The sequence below is a fragment of the Apis laboriosa genome, unplaced genomic scaffold, assembly GCF_014066325.1.
Source record: "Apis laboriosa isolate Shangri-la unplaced genomic scaffold, ASM1406632v1 scaffold49_cov149, whole genome shotgun sequence".
In the NCBI taxonomy this organism is placed as follows: domain Eukaryota; kingdom Metazoa; phylum Arthropoda; class Insecta; order Hymenoptera; family Apidae; genus Apis; species Apis laboriosa.
Genome location: NW_025223500.1, coordinates 2,592,374 through 2,610,998, shown reverse-complemented (window position 1 = coordinate 2,610,998; position 18,625 = coordinate 2,592,374). Strand labels below are relative to the sequence as shown.

General features: G+C 27.9%; 2 protein-coding genes across 2 annotated transcripts in view; one reads left to right on the top strand and one right to left on the bottom strand.

Moving 5' to 3' along the window:
* Nucleotides 1-11,657, bottom strand: part of LOC122716851 (protein Wnt-1-like) — a 60,508-nt gene extending 48,851 nt beyond the window's left edge. The window contains exon 1 of the mRNA XM_043940300.1: nt 11,031-11,657. Within this exon, the coding sequence (XP_043796235.1) occupies nt 11,031-11,110 (80 nt within the window). The 5' untranslated portion in view covers nt 11,111-11,657. The remainder of the gene's footprint in view (nt 1-11,030) is intronic.
* A 4,120-nt stretch (nt 11,658-15,777) lies between these two features.
* The window catches only part of LOC122716905 (lachesin-like), a 56,604-nt gene continuing 53,756 nt past the window's right edge, over nt 15,778-18,625 (top strand). Inside the window, exons 1-2 of the mRNA XM_043940413.1 lie at nt 15,778-16,043; nt 17,112-17,182. Coding sequence (XP_043796348.1) covers nt 17,117-17,182 — 66 coding nt within the window. The 5' untranslated portion in view covers nt 15,778-16,043; nt 17,112-17,116. The remainder of the gene's footprint in view (nt 16,044-17,111; nt 17,183-18,625) is intronic.

The following is an 18,625-nucleotide window of genomic DNA, read 5'->3' as shown; positions in this document are numbered from 1 at the left end:
ATTTGTTTTCACTTGGAATAAAAAAAAATATAGTTTAGTCAAATTTTAAAATCAATAAAAACGTGTCGATACAATTAAAAATTTATAATTAATATAATTCGCAGTTTACAAAATTATACAACTTTTAACGTTTATAATCATATGAACTAAAATGATAAAAAAAAGTTGGCACCGTTAATGAGTTAATCTCCAATCACCAAAGAACCTGACCCCTTCTTCTCCCTCTAGCTCCCCTACCTGTTTCATGGTCCAAGCAGATTCGCGTTTCTTTGACCCCTAGTTCGTCTAGCCTTTCCACGAACAGTCCAGATCGGGCATGAAATTTAACATGAATAGAGAAGGAGCATGGCGGCGACAACGACTTGACTCTGCACCCTTCCCCGCCGTGTGCGTCCCCTGTATTATTCAGGCCGCCATTATTGGACCCCTTGGTCCGGCTGCGCGACACGCTCTCGCCCCCGCGGGACAACGCAATTGCATCTGCTCGGAATGAGAGTGGTCGTATAAGAGACGGAGAGTGTGACGGGGAGAAAGCGAGATGGAGAAAAGTGATTGGAGTGAGGAGTGTGCGGCTGGCCACGGGCGCAGCGAGACCCGTATAAGGATGGAGGAACACAGATCGGCCGTTTAAACCCTCGCAAACCCTGCTACGTATCTAGTTATTTAAGTTCGCCGCGGATAAAAGGAGAGAGCGTGTAATTTATGGCCAGCGTGGATACACCGTCCAAGGGGGTGAGAAAGCCGAGGGAAGAGAAGACGGAATAAAAATGAGACGGTGCTCGGCAACGGAAGAAGAAGAAAAGTGGTGACTGGTCGGTAGTGGGGAGGATAGAATGGAGTGGGGATACGGAAGTAGCCGAAGTCGATCGGTAGCTACTGTGATATTTGGATGCGTTTTTCTTCTTCTCGCGTCGAAATTTATTTGTATTGAGAACAATCCTGTTCCATTTGTGGAATTAATCAATTCTGACTGATTAAATAATATTGTAGCATTGAATTACCATTCTTTTTTTATCAAATTAACGATAATTATTAGTTCCTATTTTCTAGATCGAAGTGACAACGATTAGAAATTGGATATTTGCCATAACGATTCTAATAATAGAATGTTCGCGTATTCATCCATAATAAATACTGTATTTTCAATTTTGTATTTTATTATTCGAAATCGTATATTTTTGATGAGAAGTAAGCAAATTCAACGGAAGCAAGTAACAAAAGCGTTTAATTTCTAACAGGTTCAATTTTGCCGGTCAGTTTCGAGTCATTGTAGCGAGAAATATCGGATCCATGGAGAGCTGAGGTTAGCACGCGTCCAAACAACGTAATTAAAAGTTTCGTGTGCCACTAGCCTCGATAAACTCTCGTCGGTCCCAAGTCAATAGACGAGAGCCCGGGTTGGTTAATTACTCGCCGAAATGTGCGTTCTTACAGAAATAATTAGCCGCAGCGTGTGCGCGTGCAAACAATCAAGGGAACGAGGAAAACATCAGCGGTGAACTTGCGGCCATTGCTACGTCGTAATAACTCGTCAAAAAACTCAACCAACCGGATATAATGCGTGATGACCATTCGGCGGCTCGTTTCTTCCACAATTCTCTTCAGCGTTATTGCAAATTGAACAAACTAAAGTTTCTCTATATCATTTTTCGTATTCACCATTATTTTAATAAATATTCATTTATTATAATTATATAAAATATTATACATTATATATAAATGAGATGTGAAAGAGAAGCAAATTTTCTATCTAATATTATTTAATTTAAAATATAATTAAATAAATTGATCGATTTTATATAATAATTACTAAAAATAATTTTTTTTCGAAATTAACTAACGTGAACGATATCATGTATCGTTTTAAAAAATTATATCATAAATATTTTCCGATATTATAGTTTCTCTAAGAATAAAAGAGAAAACGAAAAGAAAAATTGATACAGTCGGTGCGAATAGAGGAAGCAGCAGCAAGAGACTATTGACGAGGCACACTTGTTGAACGCGTGGTTTATCTTCGACCATAGATCACTCAGGCTCCACCATTTCTCCTCTTATACGTATGCGCTCTCCTTTTCTTAGTCATTTCCTTTTCCGCTAACTTGCCGTATAACTTGCTCAGGCACGTCTTTGGAGGATGCTCGTGCCAATATCCACTATTTATGACAAAAGACACGCAATTCGTGGATATTTCTCAAATGGAATTTATTCTATTATTTCTTTTATCTACTTTCAGTTGTTATCTACAATTGGTTATGAAATTATTCATATTCCTTTAGCTTTTCTATGAGTTTTGTGTTTGTTCCTTGTTGATATACGTTGATTTTTGCATGTGGATTTTAATTAAATGAAAAATAATAATTTAATACAAGAAAATATTACAATTCTTACAAGATTGCCAGTTGAGATGATATAAATACTTGCAAAGAAGATATTTTAATTAATGTAGTTAATAAAAAGCATTATGATTACACGAATCCCTCTTATTTTAATTATACTTATTGTTAAAAAAATAACAATCCAAGATCATTGCATCGCAATTACAACGATTATTATTTCGCATAATTATGTTTAATATCAGAGAAGGGGGCAACTAAAAAACCAAAGATCCACCAAAGATATCCCATGAATTACTTTCCAAAGAGATATTATCATTCAGCATAAGAGAGGTGCAATTCGATGCAATAAAAGTAAACTCACAGATTGTATCAATGATTTCTAGAATTGTATCTAGATATAATTAGAAAATAACACAATAAAACTATAATTATTAAAAAAAAAGAATGACAATTCAACAAAATGAAAATTATTCCAATTTAATTAAATTTTCCCCGAAAGGAAAAAGGGATAAAATACAAGGCAATAAAATTAAAAGATTATTATTGCAATCGTAGGAATAGCTCTTTAAAATGAAACTAAAAAATGGCGATTGGTGAGAAATCAATGAGAAATTACGAAAGTGATCGGGTAAAATTTTTCTGGAATTTTTCACGTTGGCGAACGAGTATCATGTCGTTAAGAGAATGGATCCTTTGAGGGAATCGGCGGCGTGCCAAAGGAAATTACGAATTACTAAAACGATGTATGACATCGTGTGTGACGACAACGTGCCATTGCGTACGTACACCTAACGGATTGATGCGAAACAAGTTTCTTAGTGTCTCCCCATTGAGATCTGACATTTAACATTCTCGTCATAATTGTCGTGACGACCGTAGATCGTCAATTTTCCATTAAAAAAAAATTTCCTCTTGGAAATTTTCTCATAATATGATTAATTTTCATTTTCTCGATCTTTACACAACAACCTTGAATCGTCGTTAATTTAATAAGTAAGGTAATACATAGCATTTTAAAATTAAAGCTTTTAACAGAACACCATTGAAGTGTAACAATTATTGTTAATCCTTTATCATATTATATTGAATTATTAAAGTATTAAAATTTAAATGTAACATGATTGTTGTATCACTTCTTTGCAACCAAAGAATTTTTTTTTAAATGTAATAAATTTATTAATTCAAAAAACTTATTGATTTAAATTTAATTATCTTTTTTTCAGAAAAGCAAATCAAGTTCAAACAAATCAAAAAAAAAAAAAATAATAATAAATAAAGAAAAATGAACTTGTTCACTTAAAAGAAAAAAATTTCCTTCTCAATAAAACCGAAATACGAATTTTTCGTTATATAGACGATTTACCTATCTGATTGCAATTGTAAACTAACCTAAATATATCCATGTACACAAAACTATACATTGTGAACTACGAAGAAAAAAAGAGTAAAAAAAAAAAAAAAAAAAAAAAAAGAACAGAACAATGGTTTACACGTAATGAGAGTAGCGAGTTTGGAAGAAAAGCAACGATGATTTCGAGGAAAAGTAAGAGAAGGAAAGAGAAAGGATTCGAACAAAAACCAGAAATAAAGAAACGTATCGTACTGATATTCTGGCGAGGAAGACAGAAATGGACGGAGACGGAGACAGAGAGGGAGAGTCGTAACCTTCCCTGAGAGCTAGCCTCTTCGTTATGACAATATATCTGGGACCCGAAGGAAACATTGGCCGAGAAATCCTGAAGGTATGCTCCGAAAGCTTGCGCCACGGCGGTCTCCTTTGTCGGAGATTCTTCGAGCGAGAGGAAGAAGCCGTGCGTAGAAGAGGGCACAGCCTAACCCCCTCTCCACGTCGTTGGACCGCGAAAAACGAGAAGTAGGTATAGACGTTAAATAAAGCAGAACAGCTATCAGGTTTTCCTCCCTGCTCCTTCAAGTTGGTTGAAATCGGTGTTTTTCAATCTTTTTCGAGTTGCTACCCCTTTTTAATATTGAAATAACTTATAACAATGTATATAACTTGAAGATATATGTAAAAGGAGAAGAAAAATTAATATAGTTTTTTTTTTTTTAATTAAAATGAAATTGTGCTTTTGAATTAATCAGAGAGAGAATTGAAAGGATTATTCTGAATAATATGGATATGTAATAATGTTATTAAACTGTGAATGTTTATGCATTTATGCAAAATTTAAATATTATAAAATGCAATAAAATATTCAAAGTATACAATTTATGTAATTATGAGAAGAATAAGATTAATTTCCATTTAATCTCTATTTCTTTAATTTATATTTATAAAAATTTTATTTTGTATAAATATTTGGTTTAATAATTATGTTGTCCCACTTTTGTTACATAAATAAGTTATCAAGTTTAAATTTCTATTATAAATTTAAAAAAATTTATTTATTATATATTTGAAGATATGAAAAGATACTTTTGCATACTTTCAAAAAGGTTAAAAATAATTTTAATAGCTTATAACATCATTACATTTATATTATTTATTTTACATGCACATTAATTTTTATTATTTTTAGAAATGTAAACTCTTACGATTCATAGATTACAGATTTAAAACTTATATAAAAAATCAAATGCATGGCAATCTCTCAGACTTCACGAGTTGAAATAAATAAGTTTTAAAACTCATTAATTAAAAATGACACCAATAATTTCTTCTTACAGGTTTAGAATCACCGATTTCATTCAAACAAGGAAGGATAATAAGACAATTCCGTTCAGACAAAGATATTAAAACCAATCTATTCTCAATAACAAATTAAACAAGTTGCATATTATTATGTATATTTATCTTTTTAGAATTTTTAACTCTTTGTGAATAAATATAGCAGCATCAAAGTTAAAATTAAATGAAATGAAATTGAGTTAAATTAAATTTTAATATATATAATATTCAATTTCTTTTTAATCTAATATTTAAATCTTTAATTTAATCTCGTTTCGTATAAAGAATATTCTGTCAAGAATCAGAATCGAGAGAATAAAATTAAATTTGATATAACAGCTATATAATATTCGTCTTAGTCAAAGTCATCAATGCTTTGTGAATGTCTAATTAAGTTACATGAAAATTCACTCTACACTTTTATCTATCCTGATTGGTTCGATTCGATATTGGAACACGAATAGCATTCTTCAAACGACTTGTTACAATTGTATATCTACATGCTGCGAGAATCGATTTCGCGATCTTAATTGCCGAGCAAATTACACCGACTAGAAGAATTCTATGACTGCTACAGTTTAACCAGAACAATTTTAGATCACTAGGCTATAATTGAATCCGATCAGAAAGAAATAACAATTTTTTGCATCGAGTATACTCTTTGTTAAGACAAATATTTAATATACATGTAACAATGTAACAGGTTAATAAAACATTATTGTATTCATATATTTATATTTCGATACACGATCTTCGAAACTTCGATCATACGATTGATAGAAAATGAAGATACCCAGAGCCTTTAAAGATCCTTCCTTTAAAGCTTCTTACGATGTTAAAGGTCCCACATATATTATTCTCCCGGATCGTTACCTTAACTGGTATTCGTGATTTTTGCAATGACTTACAATAGCAAGGAGAAAGCAAAGAGATTGGTGCAACTTTTTCCTTATGGTAGCATACTATATTTGCTTTTTTATCAAAGAATTCGTCTAACACGAATTTTAACCTTTAGCCTTTAAGTAAAGAGGTGAATAATTGAATCAATAGTAATAAAGATTTCAATAATTGTCTATGGATGGAAACATATCACTAACTAATTATAATAATAAATAGAATATAATAAAGCAATAACAATAATAGGATTTATATGACATTGAATAAGCATTTATACCAAATAAAAATTACAATAATAATATACACGAGATCTAAAAATACTTTTCGATAAAATATTATTTCACTTTATGCAAACAATAAAATTTTTTTTTACGAAAACGCGACAGGATGAATCTTGGATTCGTTACGGTTGTAAGCCAAGGTAATCGACTATTGCCTCAAGAGAACGTAGTTTACTGTTCTTGCTAATGCAAAGCAGTTTCATATTATTACTAATGGTGCCATTGTCATAATATCGAATAATATTTATAGATTTTCTTATAATAAAAATAAAATTTCAAATAAAAAGTATCTATCTAATATATAAGAATTATAAGAAAAACATACATTTATATAGTTCAGTTATGGCGTAAAAAAAAAGAACAAAAAAAAAAAAAATATAACCAAAAATCCATTCGATCTCGAACAAATCAATTTTTAAAAGCAATTTTATCTACGAAAGTTTATGTTCTCCTCTCGAGACTTATTAATCAAGCAACGAATCCAAACACTCTTATCGGATCATGCGAAAGCAAATGGTCAGCTATATCTGCCAGACGACCGACGTATTTACTTCCATTACTTTAAGGGCTGAAAAGAACGAAGTTCCTTCTTCGAGGGAAGCTTATTGCCAATATTGTTCGTTTTTATGAGAAACGAAACTGCTTATATACGATTTGGTATATTTGACTTTTTATGTCAACCGTATAAAAAAGATATGGATAGAGGAAGAAGAATGACACATGAGAATAATTTTAACTACGTCTCATATTGCTACGTCTTTTGTTATAGAATAGCCGCTTCGATTTTCAATAAAATGATCGTGTTATTACCTTGTGGGAAACACCGACTATTCAACTTTATCCTATGCTATTGAATGTCACAACAAGGAATGGTTTGAAGTTCTATAGGTTATCCCATCGAAAACATCGCGAACCAATTCGTCGATGTAAGAGCGCGCTTCGTTCGCTTTTTCTCCCCTCCACTGTACGCAAATTGCGACGTAGATCGTATCTATATAGAAAAGTAGTTCGTTTACTCGAGTTATAAGAATAACTGACAGATTCTCTTCTTTGCCATAGACGATCGTATAAAATGATCAAGACGATCAAATATGGTCAGATTAAGCTTATGAAATGAAACAACGATCTCCAAGGAGATAGAAGATTGAAAGAGAGAAAATGTAAAAAGGATCAACGTTCGAGAGATGCAATCGTGTAATTTTAATAGCGAAATGTGCTACTCTCGTTCGGTCGTTAATACGAATTTTAATCGCTCGTCGTAAAGAGATCGCGCGTTCGAATATCTGAAGGAGGGGATTCGCACGTTCAAGCAATAAAGATGCTTTTATTAAATCTTGTTCACGGTCGATACTTTGCTCCGTCTTATCTTCCTCTCTTGCTTTTGTTCCTACGCCACACTAAAAACCTCGATGGTTTACGAGCCATACCATTCGTCCTGTGCCCCTTTATGGTGATCGTGACGACTGAAAGGACAGCACTGATGTATCCTGTAATATCGTTTCCGTCGTCGGATTCTCTTGCCGACGGATAAGAACGTAAATGAACGTTCCTTAATATCAAACTGGTTTGTTTAATGACTCTGTGCATACTTCTTTTTTTTTTTTTTTTTTTTTTTTTGCCGTATGCCGTTATGCGAAGGCATCGAAGCGATTTTAACAGTACGTGCATATTATAAAACACGAAGTGCCGTTCGTTTCATCACGGAAATATTATTTTATGACGATAAATATTTGAATAAAAAGCCTATCATATTACTAGTTGTCTGTATTACACATCTCGCGACATAGTTATATAGACAAATCACGTGTTCGGTACATGCTTATTAGATACATGTCAATATATATCTCGTTCGAGGTATTTAAGGAATGCCATCCAATGAAAACCACTTGACGTGTAACCTTCTCCTATCTTTCGCATATCACGATCTCCCTTTACGCATTTCAGACAAAAGAATACATATGTAAGTATACATATGTGGATAACATAGGTTAGGATGACTGACAACGATGAACTTTCAAACAATGTTAATAATATTCCATCCTAGCGACATATTTCAATAACAACGCGCTACAACAACAGTAAAATTTATAACTTTGATCGATGATTACGTTTAAATGTAATATAACACGCATCGAGAAGAATTCGATTCGAGAAATCAGAATCGGATGAAGATGGCACCGGCACCTAAGTGGACGAGATTGAGAGGATGGAAGACTAACAGGCGCGACTTAATGCGAATTATTAAGCGTTTGTAGCTCACGCATCGCGTGTTCTGAGCAAAGATAAAGCAAAGAGGCGCGAGATCGTGTATATGTATATACACCGGAAGGTTGACGCCGCCAGCGGAGCCGATTAATCGGCCTGGGAACCAGTTTGTTGGAAATAAAATCTGCTCGATGGAATTGTTGCTTGACCATAGGACGTCAACGTGCCTTCTTTTAAAAGTGTGGCCTGCAGGGACGCATCGACAGCACCGGCGCGCTTCTTCGGGCGCATCCTCTGCTAGCGTATCACCGCTATCATCGGGGCTTCCCCGATCGTGATGTCATGTGCGTGTCCGATCGAAAGGGATTCTTTGCTTATAAAGCACTTTAAACGGGCCAATTTTTACGTTCAACGTATTTAAAATTTTTGTAGGCTATCTTCTTATCTTGTCATCGTATTTTATTCTTCTTTTTTTTTGATATTTTATGTTGGTAATTAATATAATGGCAATAAAAGTCGCGAAAATTTAATTTACATAGATATTAAAAATCGATAATTGATAATAACAAATTTAATTTCAATATAAAAGTAGATGTTAAAATATATTTACAGGTTTTAAATATATTTCTATATGCTTGTATAAAAAATTCTTATGTTATATTATTTTTTTGCGTTCATTTCGCAAATAAGAAATAAATGAGAAAAATAAAAAGATGAATTTTATTATTTCTTGTGTGTAATAAAAATGGATTGTTGAATAGAGTTATTAAATTTATTTCTTAAAACAATTTTTTTGTTATAATCTTTTGAATTAATCTTTCATTTTATTCATTTTATACGAAAATAGTTCAAAATAATATTCAATGATACTGATATAATATAAGAAAAAATATAATATAAGAATATATAATTACTTTGCATTTTTTAATGAATTTAATATCAAAAGTTATAGAATTTAATAATTAATTTATGCCAAATTTATATAATTTATTTGACTAAAAAATGTAATATCTGATCTTTGATTTGAAAAGAAATTATGAAACATGTTAATAAAAAAAATACCTATATTACTGATAGATAATGGACACAATTGAAAGTATAAAGGTAAACTTATTGAGCGATATCTACGGACAATAGGTGAAACGATCTATAGAAAATTGTCCTTCGAAGCGAACGTTTCGTCACCATCTCCATACGTATACATATACCTTTCTCTGTACGGAAATGTGATCATACACCTTTATACTCGCGAATATCTCATATGTTTTGCCAATGCTTCGTTTGAAACGCTAAAATAAACGTTTACGCTGCGGAAACTTATATCGTCGCTCTCGTAAAAATATCGCCATAATCTTGTAAGCTGACCACCTATCAAATATACTAGTAAACTCGAACACTTAAACGTTTATTCTTTTAGGTTAGTTTTACACAAGATCTTGCAAAATAGTTTTGCTATAAATTTTCAACTAAATTAATTTAATTATATAAATTATAGAATTATTAACTCTAGTTGAAGAATTCTAATAAAATCTCTAGTTGACAATGAAAAAAATTTTCATTACAATAATACGTTTCAAACCCATAATAGAGTGACAATAATTAATTGGCAATTGCATCGAATGAATATTTATGTAAAAGTAATATAATATATAAAAGAAAATATCAATCAAGCAAATCAATCTGTCTAACACAATCACTGACATATTGGTCGTTTAACTGCATAGTGAGATTACACGAAATATACGACAGTATAGTCGAGACATAATTAACTTTTCAAAAGTTTGACCGGTACACCGTTGCGGCGCCGTGATCGCAATTTTAATGGTTCGTCAAAAATGGTAGAGAATTACAGATCGACAAACTTCGCCATACGTCTCCCAGAGGAAATTATCGAGAATGAAAAGCTCGAACAGTTTCGATGAACAGATCAGATAAATGTAGATCACAAGATTAACAGACAGCACACGATATATCGTTTTCAATCGGCACTATCTACGAATTAATGTCGCTCTTTTTCCATCTATCGAATCGAACATTTATCTTCGATGTTAATTTTTACGGAACATGCTAGATATACTTGTTTTTTATTTTAATATTAATATTTCTTCATTGCAAATGAATGAAATCAATTAAGTACCACAACAAAAATTTAGAAATGTTTATAATTCATGAAGATATTAAGATTTGAATTAATAAACAGTATATTTACTTTCACATTTCATTTGTAAAAATGAAAAATAAAAATTATATTCGTAATTTATTATTATACGAGTAAAAAATGTAATTATATTTTAAAATAAATTATAAAATAAATCGATTCAATTGTTTATCAAGTTAACAATTTCGTAAAAGAATATTATATAGTAAAATATATTTCCAACAACAAATTTTAATGATTAATAATTAAAAAGATAACGATAGTTTTTAAAAAAGTAAAAAAAAAAAAACAATTTTTTATATAATTATAATTATACCGAAACCTATTTAAATTATTCTTTAAACAAAGCATGCTCCTCGAAGAAAATAATGTAAATGCGAAGAAAAGATTCAACTTCTCGAAGATATGGACCGAGATGTTATCGATATAATGAACATAACAATCGTATTGTAGAAACTCACCACCAGTTAGCCTGCGCGCCGTTTTGCCACGCGACAAGCAAGAATGGTATGAATAAGAAAATCGTCACAATAGGCCGCATCTTTGATCGCAATTTGATGATTTGCTGACTCTGGATCTTTCGTTGATCAATGGAAAAAAAAGAAAAGACAAAATTGTCCGTCGCTTCTGTTTCAGCCACGCATTCTTACGAGAGTCGATATCGATCGAAGAGTCGCATCGACAGTTGATTCCGAGGCTGACAGATCGAGATCGAAAGTTGTCCGTTATCCGATTCGATCTTTATCCGACGTATAATTCCAGAATACGATGACTTTTTTCTTTTTTTTTCTTCCTTTCAATCGTGTTTCCTTTTACATGTTTGTCGTTTCGGATAGATCACTGATCTCGTGACAAGTAGACAAGGACGTGACGAAAGAACGATTTTTTGTTCCAGCATGCACTCTTTTTTTCACACGATAACGCGTTCAGAATCGCGATTTTTAAATTAGATAAAGCGTATAAAACGTTCCACCGACAATAAAAAAATATGGAGAATTTATATTCTACGACGGAAAAGATTGAAGTATGCTCAAGTTTGCAATATGCCTCTCTATATTAGACGCTCGTCTCGAAAATGTGAAGCGAACGCGAATACGACAACACTCCGTGAACGTTCGCCTACGTACTGTGGCTGGCAGTCACGAGGAAAAGGGCAACGGGGTTCTCTCAGTGGGCGGAGCCTGCAGTCACTTGCTAGTACGCGATTGGCTATGTCATGGAAGAACCACCGAGGCTCCACTCGCGTTAATTAAGCATTTCGGCACTCCGTCCCGACTTCGAGATTCGCGTATGAGCTCGCTCGCGATTCGTTCACCAACCACGTATGTTTCTACAACTTTCATGTAAAATTCTAGAAAGAAAATTAATATGTATATTTACAATAAAGAAATAAAGTGTCGAAACCGTGACAGATTTTTATGATTCTCTTAGTAAAGAGTGCAAATTCCATTGTGAATCGATAAAAATCGATTCAGATCAATAATTTGAAATTTATACGATAATATGAAAGGTTAGTATCAAATGAAAATAACTATACAATTATATGATTTGTAAGAGAATAATTTTCTTTGACACAAGAGATATATATAAAATAAAAAATTTAAATCGAAAATGTTTCGAAATAATTTTTAAAATTACGATATATATCCTACATCATGTGTTTTATATGTATATATAATGTATATATATGTATATGTAACTACTTTTATACATTTTACTTTTTATACATATGTGTGTAATTATGTTGAATATAATCTATTGATTACTTTTTATTTCGATTCATTTAAATTAATTATCATTACTCATACATTTATACTCTTATTTAAATAACTTTTATCGAAATTCTTCGTTGAAATGAGTGTATATTAGAAATAAATTAAATATAATATCAGAATAAATGATTTATTGCTATTATTTGCAAATCATATCAATTATAGGACGTCAAACTTTGAATAAAGAAAATAAAAAAAAAATACTATCATGTATTGAACAGTTTTATCCCGAGTTATACGACAATGTGTTTGATTAAATGGAAGTTCTAATATGAAATAATGAAAATTTAAAAAATTTTGTAATGAATAGATATATACAAGATTCTATAGTTAATTTTCTTTGAATTTTTTGTGACTTCATGAAATTTCATAATGATTTAGTAATTATTCATAATTTATATTAATTATATTTAATATTAATATTAAAAAATATACAATTTATACAAAAAATATATATATAGAACTTTTTAATAAATATTGTTTTTATATAATACTTATCATTTTTTTACAATAGTCTAAACATATTCTTTACAATAGTTTTAATGCTAAAAAAAGATAATTTCCTTATAAATATATATGTTTTAATATTTACAATATTGATATTTTTTTTTCCTTCTCTATCTACCTACGTCAATATTTAAATATTTTATTTTTACAATATTATTTTAAAATACATGATTAATAATCTCAAAATATTATCAATTTTTTCATCAATTTTTAATAATCAATTTCTTTTATTTTTCTTTAACATTTCAATGAAAAATGTCTACAGATAATAATTAATTTCAAAATGTTGACATATTGATAATAATTATATTATAATATACATAATTCGTTTTTAAGAAAATATAGTAATAATTTTTTAATATATAACATCAGTTGATAACAATTAATAAGCACGAACAAGATATAAATGCAGATTTGACTCGATGAGATTTTTTTTTGCCACATTCTACAATATCGATCGCGTAAAAAATAAAATGTTTGATGTGTTCTATGATTTACAATAATAAATATAAGAATTATATTAAATCTAAATACTAAAAACAAACAAAAGAAAAATATATATATATAAATAGACGAAAAATATTTTATAGTACTTTATGTCACATGTTCTGAAATACCAACCTCGAAAAAGAGTGTTTCTTACGCCATCTAGCAAACTATAATTTAAGTATGTAAACGAAATCACTTAAAAAGTATTAAATAAATAAAAATTTCTATTTATATATATCAATAATTTTAAGAATTGAAATGAAAATTCATAACATTATAATAAACTTTTTATTTATTTAAAAAAATAATAATTGAAGTTATAATTATTTTTTAAAATAAAATATATAAAATTATAATTTCGATATTGGTTATATAGTGATGTTATATATTATATATTATATATTAAATAATGATTTTTTAAGTCTTACCTTGGAAGCTGTTGTTACATTGAAGATATCTGATTTATTTCCTTTTTGTATGAAAATAATAATTTATTTTTAAATAAAATTAAAAAAAATTCTCTTTTTATTGCACATTTAACAATACAAATGATAAAAAAAGATTGTAAAAAAACCAACGCAAAAAATTAAATCGAAAAATAAAATTTAAATTGAAAAATTATCCAATTAGATATTTTTCATTATCAAGATTTGTCTAATGAAAAAAATGAAATATTCTTTCTGTTTTTTCTGTTGTAAAAGCTAAAAGATTTCTTAAAAAACAAAATATAAATAGAATTGATAAAACATTCATCCGAAAAGAAAGAAATATATTTTTTAATAATATCTTCGATAATAAATATTTTTAATAAATGCTAAAAAGAAAAAAACAACGAAAAGATAGTCAAAAAAGTCTATTCACTTCATATAAACTATGAATAAACCATCTTTTTTATTTTGCAATACTAATAAACTAAAATTTTAAAAAAAAAGAAGAATACTTGCAATACATTGTATTTACAACGCAATAGTTGTTCAAGAAAAAAAAAAAATAGAAAATTCACGAAAGCATATACTCTTAGATATTTTAACTATTTATCAAAATAAGATGTTTAATAAACAAATTTATACACTCATATTTCATTATATATAATATTAATAATGAAAAATTGTAACAAAACTTATCATACAACCATAATTTTAATTGCACTTTGATAACCTATAAACTATAGAAACTTCTTTTAAGTGAAAGAAATATAAGCAATTTATAAATGCAATATTACTATAAAAAATGCAATTATTTATCAACACAACACTGTTTTGAACAATACGAATATTTATCAACGCAATACTAATTTTTAAAGTGAATTTAACACAAAACAAATATTATTTTATAAATAAAAAATTATATATATATTATATATATACCGATATTATAAATCACGACATTAAAAAAATATGTTAATTTATAATCAAAATAATTAAAAGCAATTATAATACTTTTTACAACACAATACACTAACATGACTACCATTTTATTGTAATTTAAAACTCAAGATTTGTAAACGCAATTCTAACGTAATTTGCAACTAACGTAAAATCGCGATGTCTATGATGATTGGATCTTGACATTCAAATCGGTGAAATATAATATTTAATAGATATCATTAAAATAAGCATAATGATGTAACAATTTTTTAGAACTAAAAATAATTTAAAAGATAAGAAGCCATTTCTCAAATAAATCGTAGATTAATAAATAAATCGATAAATAATCTGTAAATAAGTCAATAAATAAATTAATTAATAAAAAAAATATAGAAATGGAATAAATAATTAATAAATTAAAAATTAATAATACATAAATAAATTAAATAATAATATATTATATTTTTAATTAAAATATTTAATGCAAAAATAACTTTTTGTGCGATTTTGATTATAAAATTGGCTTACGATGTTAACCAATCAGAAAGTCGCTAAGTAAACTGTGGCGGGCAACGTTAGTCTTCTGTGGAAAATCATCATGACGGGCTACGTGATCGTGATTTTGATGATTTGACTATGTTATAAATAATTTTATTCGTATTTTGTTATCGAATTTACAAATTATTATCAGTCTCGTTTATTTAATAATCCATTTATCACTATGATAAAATTAATTAGTGTTTTGAGTTTTTTGTCAGTCGTTATGTTAGGTTATCGATAGTTTGTGTTTCATTAAATTGAAATTTGAATTCATTTATTGTTTCATTCTAATATAATTTTTTTTATACATTTGTTTTATCTTTTTTTTATAGATTGATTTTAATTTTCATTTGAGCAAATAATCATTCGATTATCGGAATAGTTTCGAAATATAATTTGTAACATATACATACCATAGCGACTTTTAGCTGATGATTTTGATATTTTATTCGTTTTAACAGAAATAGATTTATTTAAAATAAGTTTCTATAGTCTTTTCATACTAAAAAAAAGTATATAAGATCAATTTTATTTTCTTAAATTAAATTATATTACTAATATATATAATTGCGTTTTACATATAAATACGTTTATCTGTAATGTTTATATATTTTTTCTCTTTTTCGTCCAATGTTATACTCGAGACTGATGACATTTTTTTCGTAATATAACTTTTCCAAGAAATTGTGAGTTCGCGTTTGTGTCATATTCAATATGTTTCGACTTGTCGCCAAGCACTTCTTTCGTGATTCGAAAATCGAAATTGTGACGCGTCACAATTGATAGATCGATATTTATGGTGAATAACAGTTTCATTTTTTACTGCATAGTATATACATATTTCCTTTCACAATTATATTCATAATTATTATCATTTATATATTATTATTAAATCAATATGCTATATAATTGACTATCTTTCGAGAGCTAAATTATTCGCTTTTTTTAAATCATTTATTTATATATATTTTTTATAATTAACTAATTATAATTAATTAATTAACTTATTCCAGTTAACTTATGACATTTTAAGATAGGATTTGTATTTGATTATAATAATTGTGTTTGATAATAATGTCTATTAATTTTATATATTTTATGCATTTATTTGAATATTTTTATTTGTAGATTAGCTGATGAAGTTTCAATATGGATCTTATATTTTTAAAAAGAAGTTTGATGTTTTGTATCGTATATATTTACTCTATTCAATCATTTTTATATGATATATTTTATCATTTCAACAATATTTATACTTTTATAATGAACATTTATCATATTTTTGTTTAAATAATAATTATATTTTATAAAATTTTACAAAATCTTTATTCATAAAAAATTGATAATCAATCCATAGTTTCAAAAAAACGAACAAATCGTCTAATAATATATGAAACAAATTAATTCGGTAAAAAAAAAGAAGGAAAGAATATTTTGCTTTTTTTCTATAAATTTCCTTCTCTCCCATATTAATACAGTTTTATTTTCACAGGATTTTTGTGATTGTGCATGATTGTATATGATCGATAGATTTAACATTTGTTTTGTGATAGATTTTAATATTTTATTTTTTAATATTTTAGAGCATATGACTTTAATTAAATTTATTATCGCGAAATTAGAATCAGTATTTGTTTGCTAAAATAGATAGACATATTAGTAATTATTTCGTTTTTTTTTTTTTTATATAATTATTTTCGATACAGAGTAAAATCAATTTTTCAAAAGAATAAAATAGTTCCTTAGAGATAATTATTCTTATATATTTTCTATTATAAATATATTATTATTATTATTATTATTATTAATTTATTTCAACTTTTTTAAATAATCAGTGTTTAAATTATTTTTTTATATTTTGTTACAGTTTCCATGTTTGATGACTCTTTGCAATGGCATAGATCACGACAGTATAAATTCTTTATATCTATTAGATTGGTAAGTCGCATACATTTATGTTTCTTCAATTCAATTCAATGTTGTTGTTCAATTCAAAATGTTTCTTTATTATTCAATCATGGTTTAAAATGAAAAATCCAAATTTCAGGCTATAAAAATTCAGGAATTGTATCATTTTGCCTATAATATTTCATATAATTTAATTTAATAAATTAAAATAAATTAAATTTGATAGTTTAAATAAAATAAATTAAATTTGATAGTTTAATTGTTTAAAATATTCACGATTAATCTTATTAGAATTTTCAACGACAATTTATATGCGATATTACAATTTTTATTTTCAAATTACGACAATGTCTAATCAAATTTCGCATTATTTTAATAATTTAATTGACTTAAACGACATAATTTATTGATAATAATTATTTATAATTAAAATTAAATTAAGATATATATATATATATATGTTTTTATATTTGATGCAATGATTGTTAGTCATCGATTTCAGGAAAATAGTACGTACAAATAGTAAATCAAGCAAATATCGAAGGCATTCTTTTTAGGGATGTTTTTATGTCAGGTATTACGTATGAAAATCATGAATGTGTTGGTGTATTTGTTTTGTCATTTTTTAAATATAAAATTAGGTAGGATAACTAATGTGTAATTATAATAGGACAGGTTGTCACAGTCTCTAATCGAATAGGCTTGTTTTCACGTAGTCATTTGTTTCAAAAAATAAAATTTGAAAAATTAAATGAAGCTGAGACAAATTGATTTTTCGAATTCTAATGTTTAGATTCAGTTATCATGATTTTGCATCAGTGTTGCGAATTATAAGATATTACGATTTTTTATTTAAAATTTTTATGGTTTCTTATATAATATTATTAAAATTTATATCATTTATCATTAAATTTTTTATTTACTATTCGTACGAAATAATATATCTATGTAGGATTATATATTAAGATACAATTTCATTTTTATTTTCACATTTTAACTTGTCATCGATTTTCCTTAGAATTTCTTTTGCTGTTTATTTTGCACAATAATTAAACGATTAATTGAACGTTTTCAAATCTACATCAAAAGGAAGATTTATTATTTATTTTAAATAATTGTTTTTATAAAGGAATATTGATGAATAGAACCGTAAATAGCATGAATATCCAATTCATAGCAACCTACATATGATGATATCTGCAAAATCATTATTATTTATTATACAATTTATAATCATATCCGTAATACAATTATAAATTTTATAACAAATAATATAAGTTAATTGACTGCGCTCACGATTGCAACAATTAATTTTTTACGTATTAAAATTTATTAAATATTGATTTTTAAAAATTATGATATATCTAATACTTAACAATAATCTATACTGCAAATGTAGACAAACAAAATAAATAGGAGAACAGAAATAAGATAAAAGTATTGATATTAACGCCATCTATAAAATGGCACAAA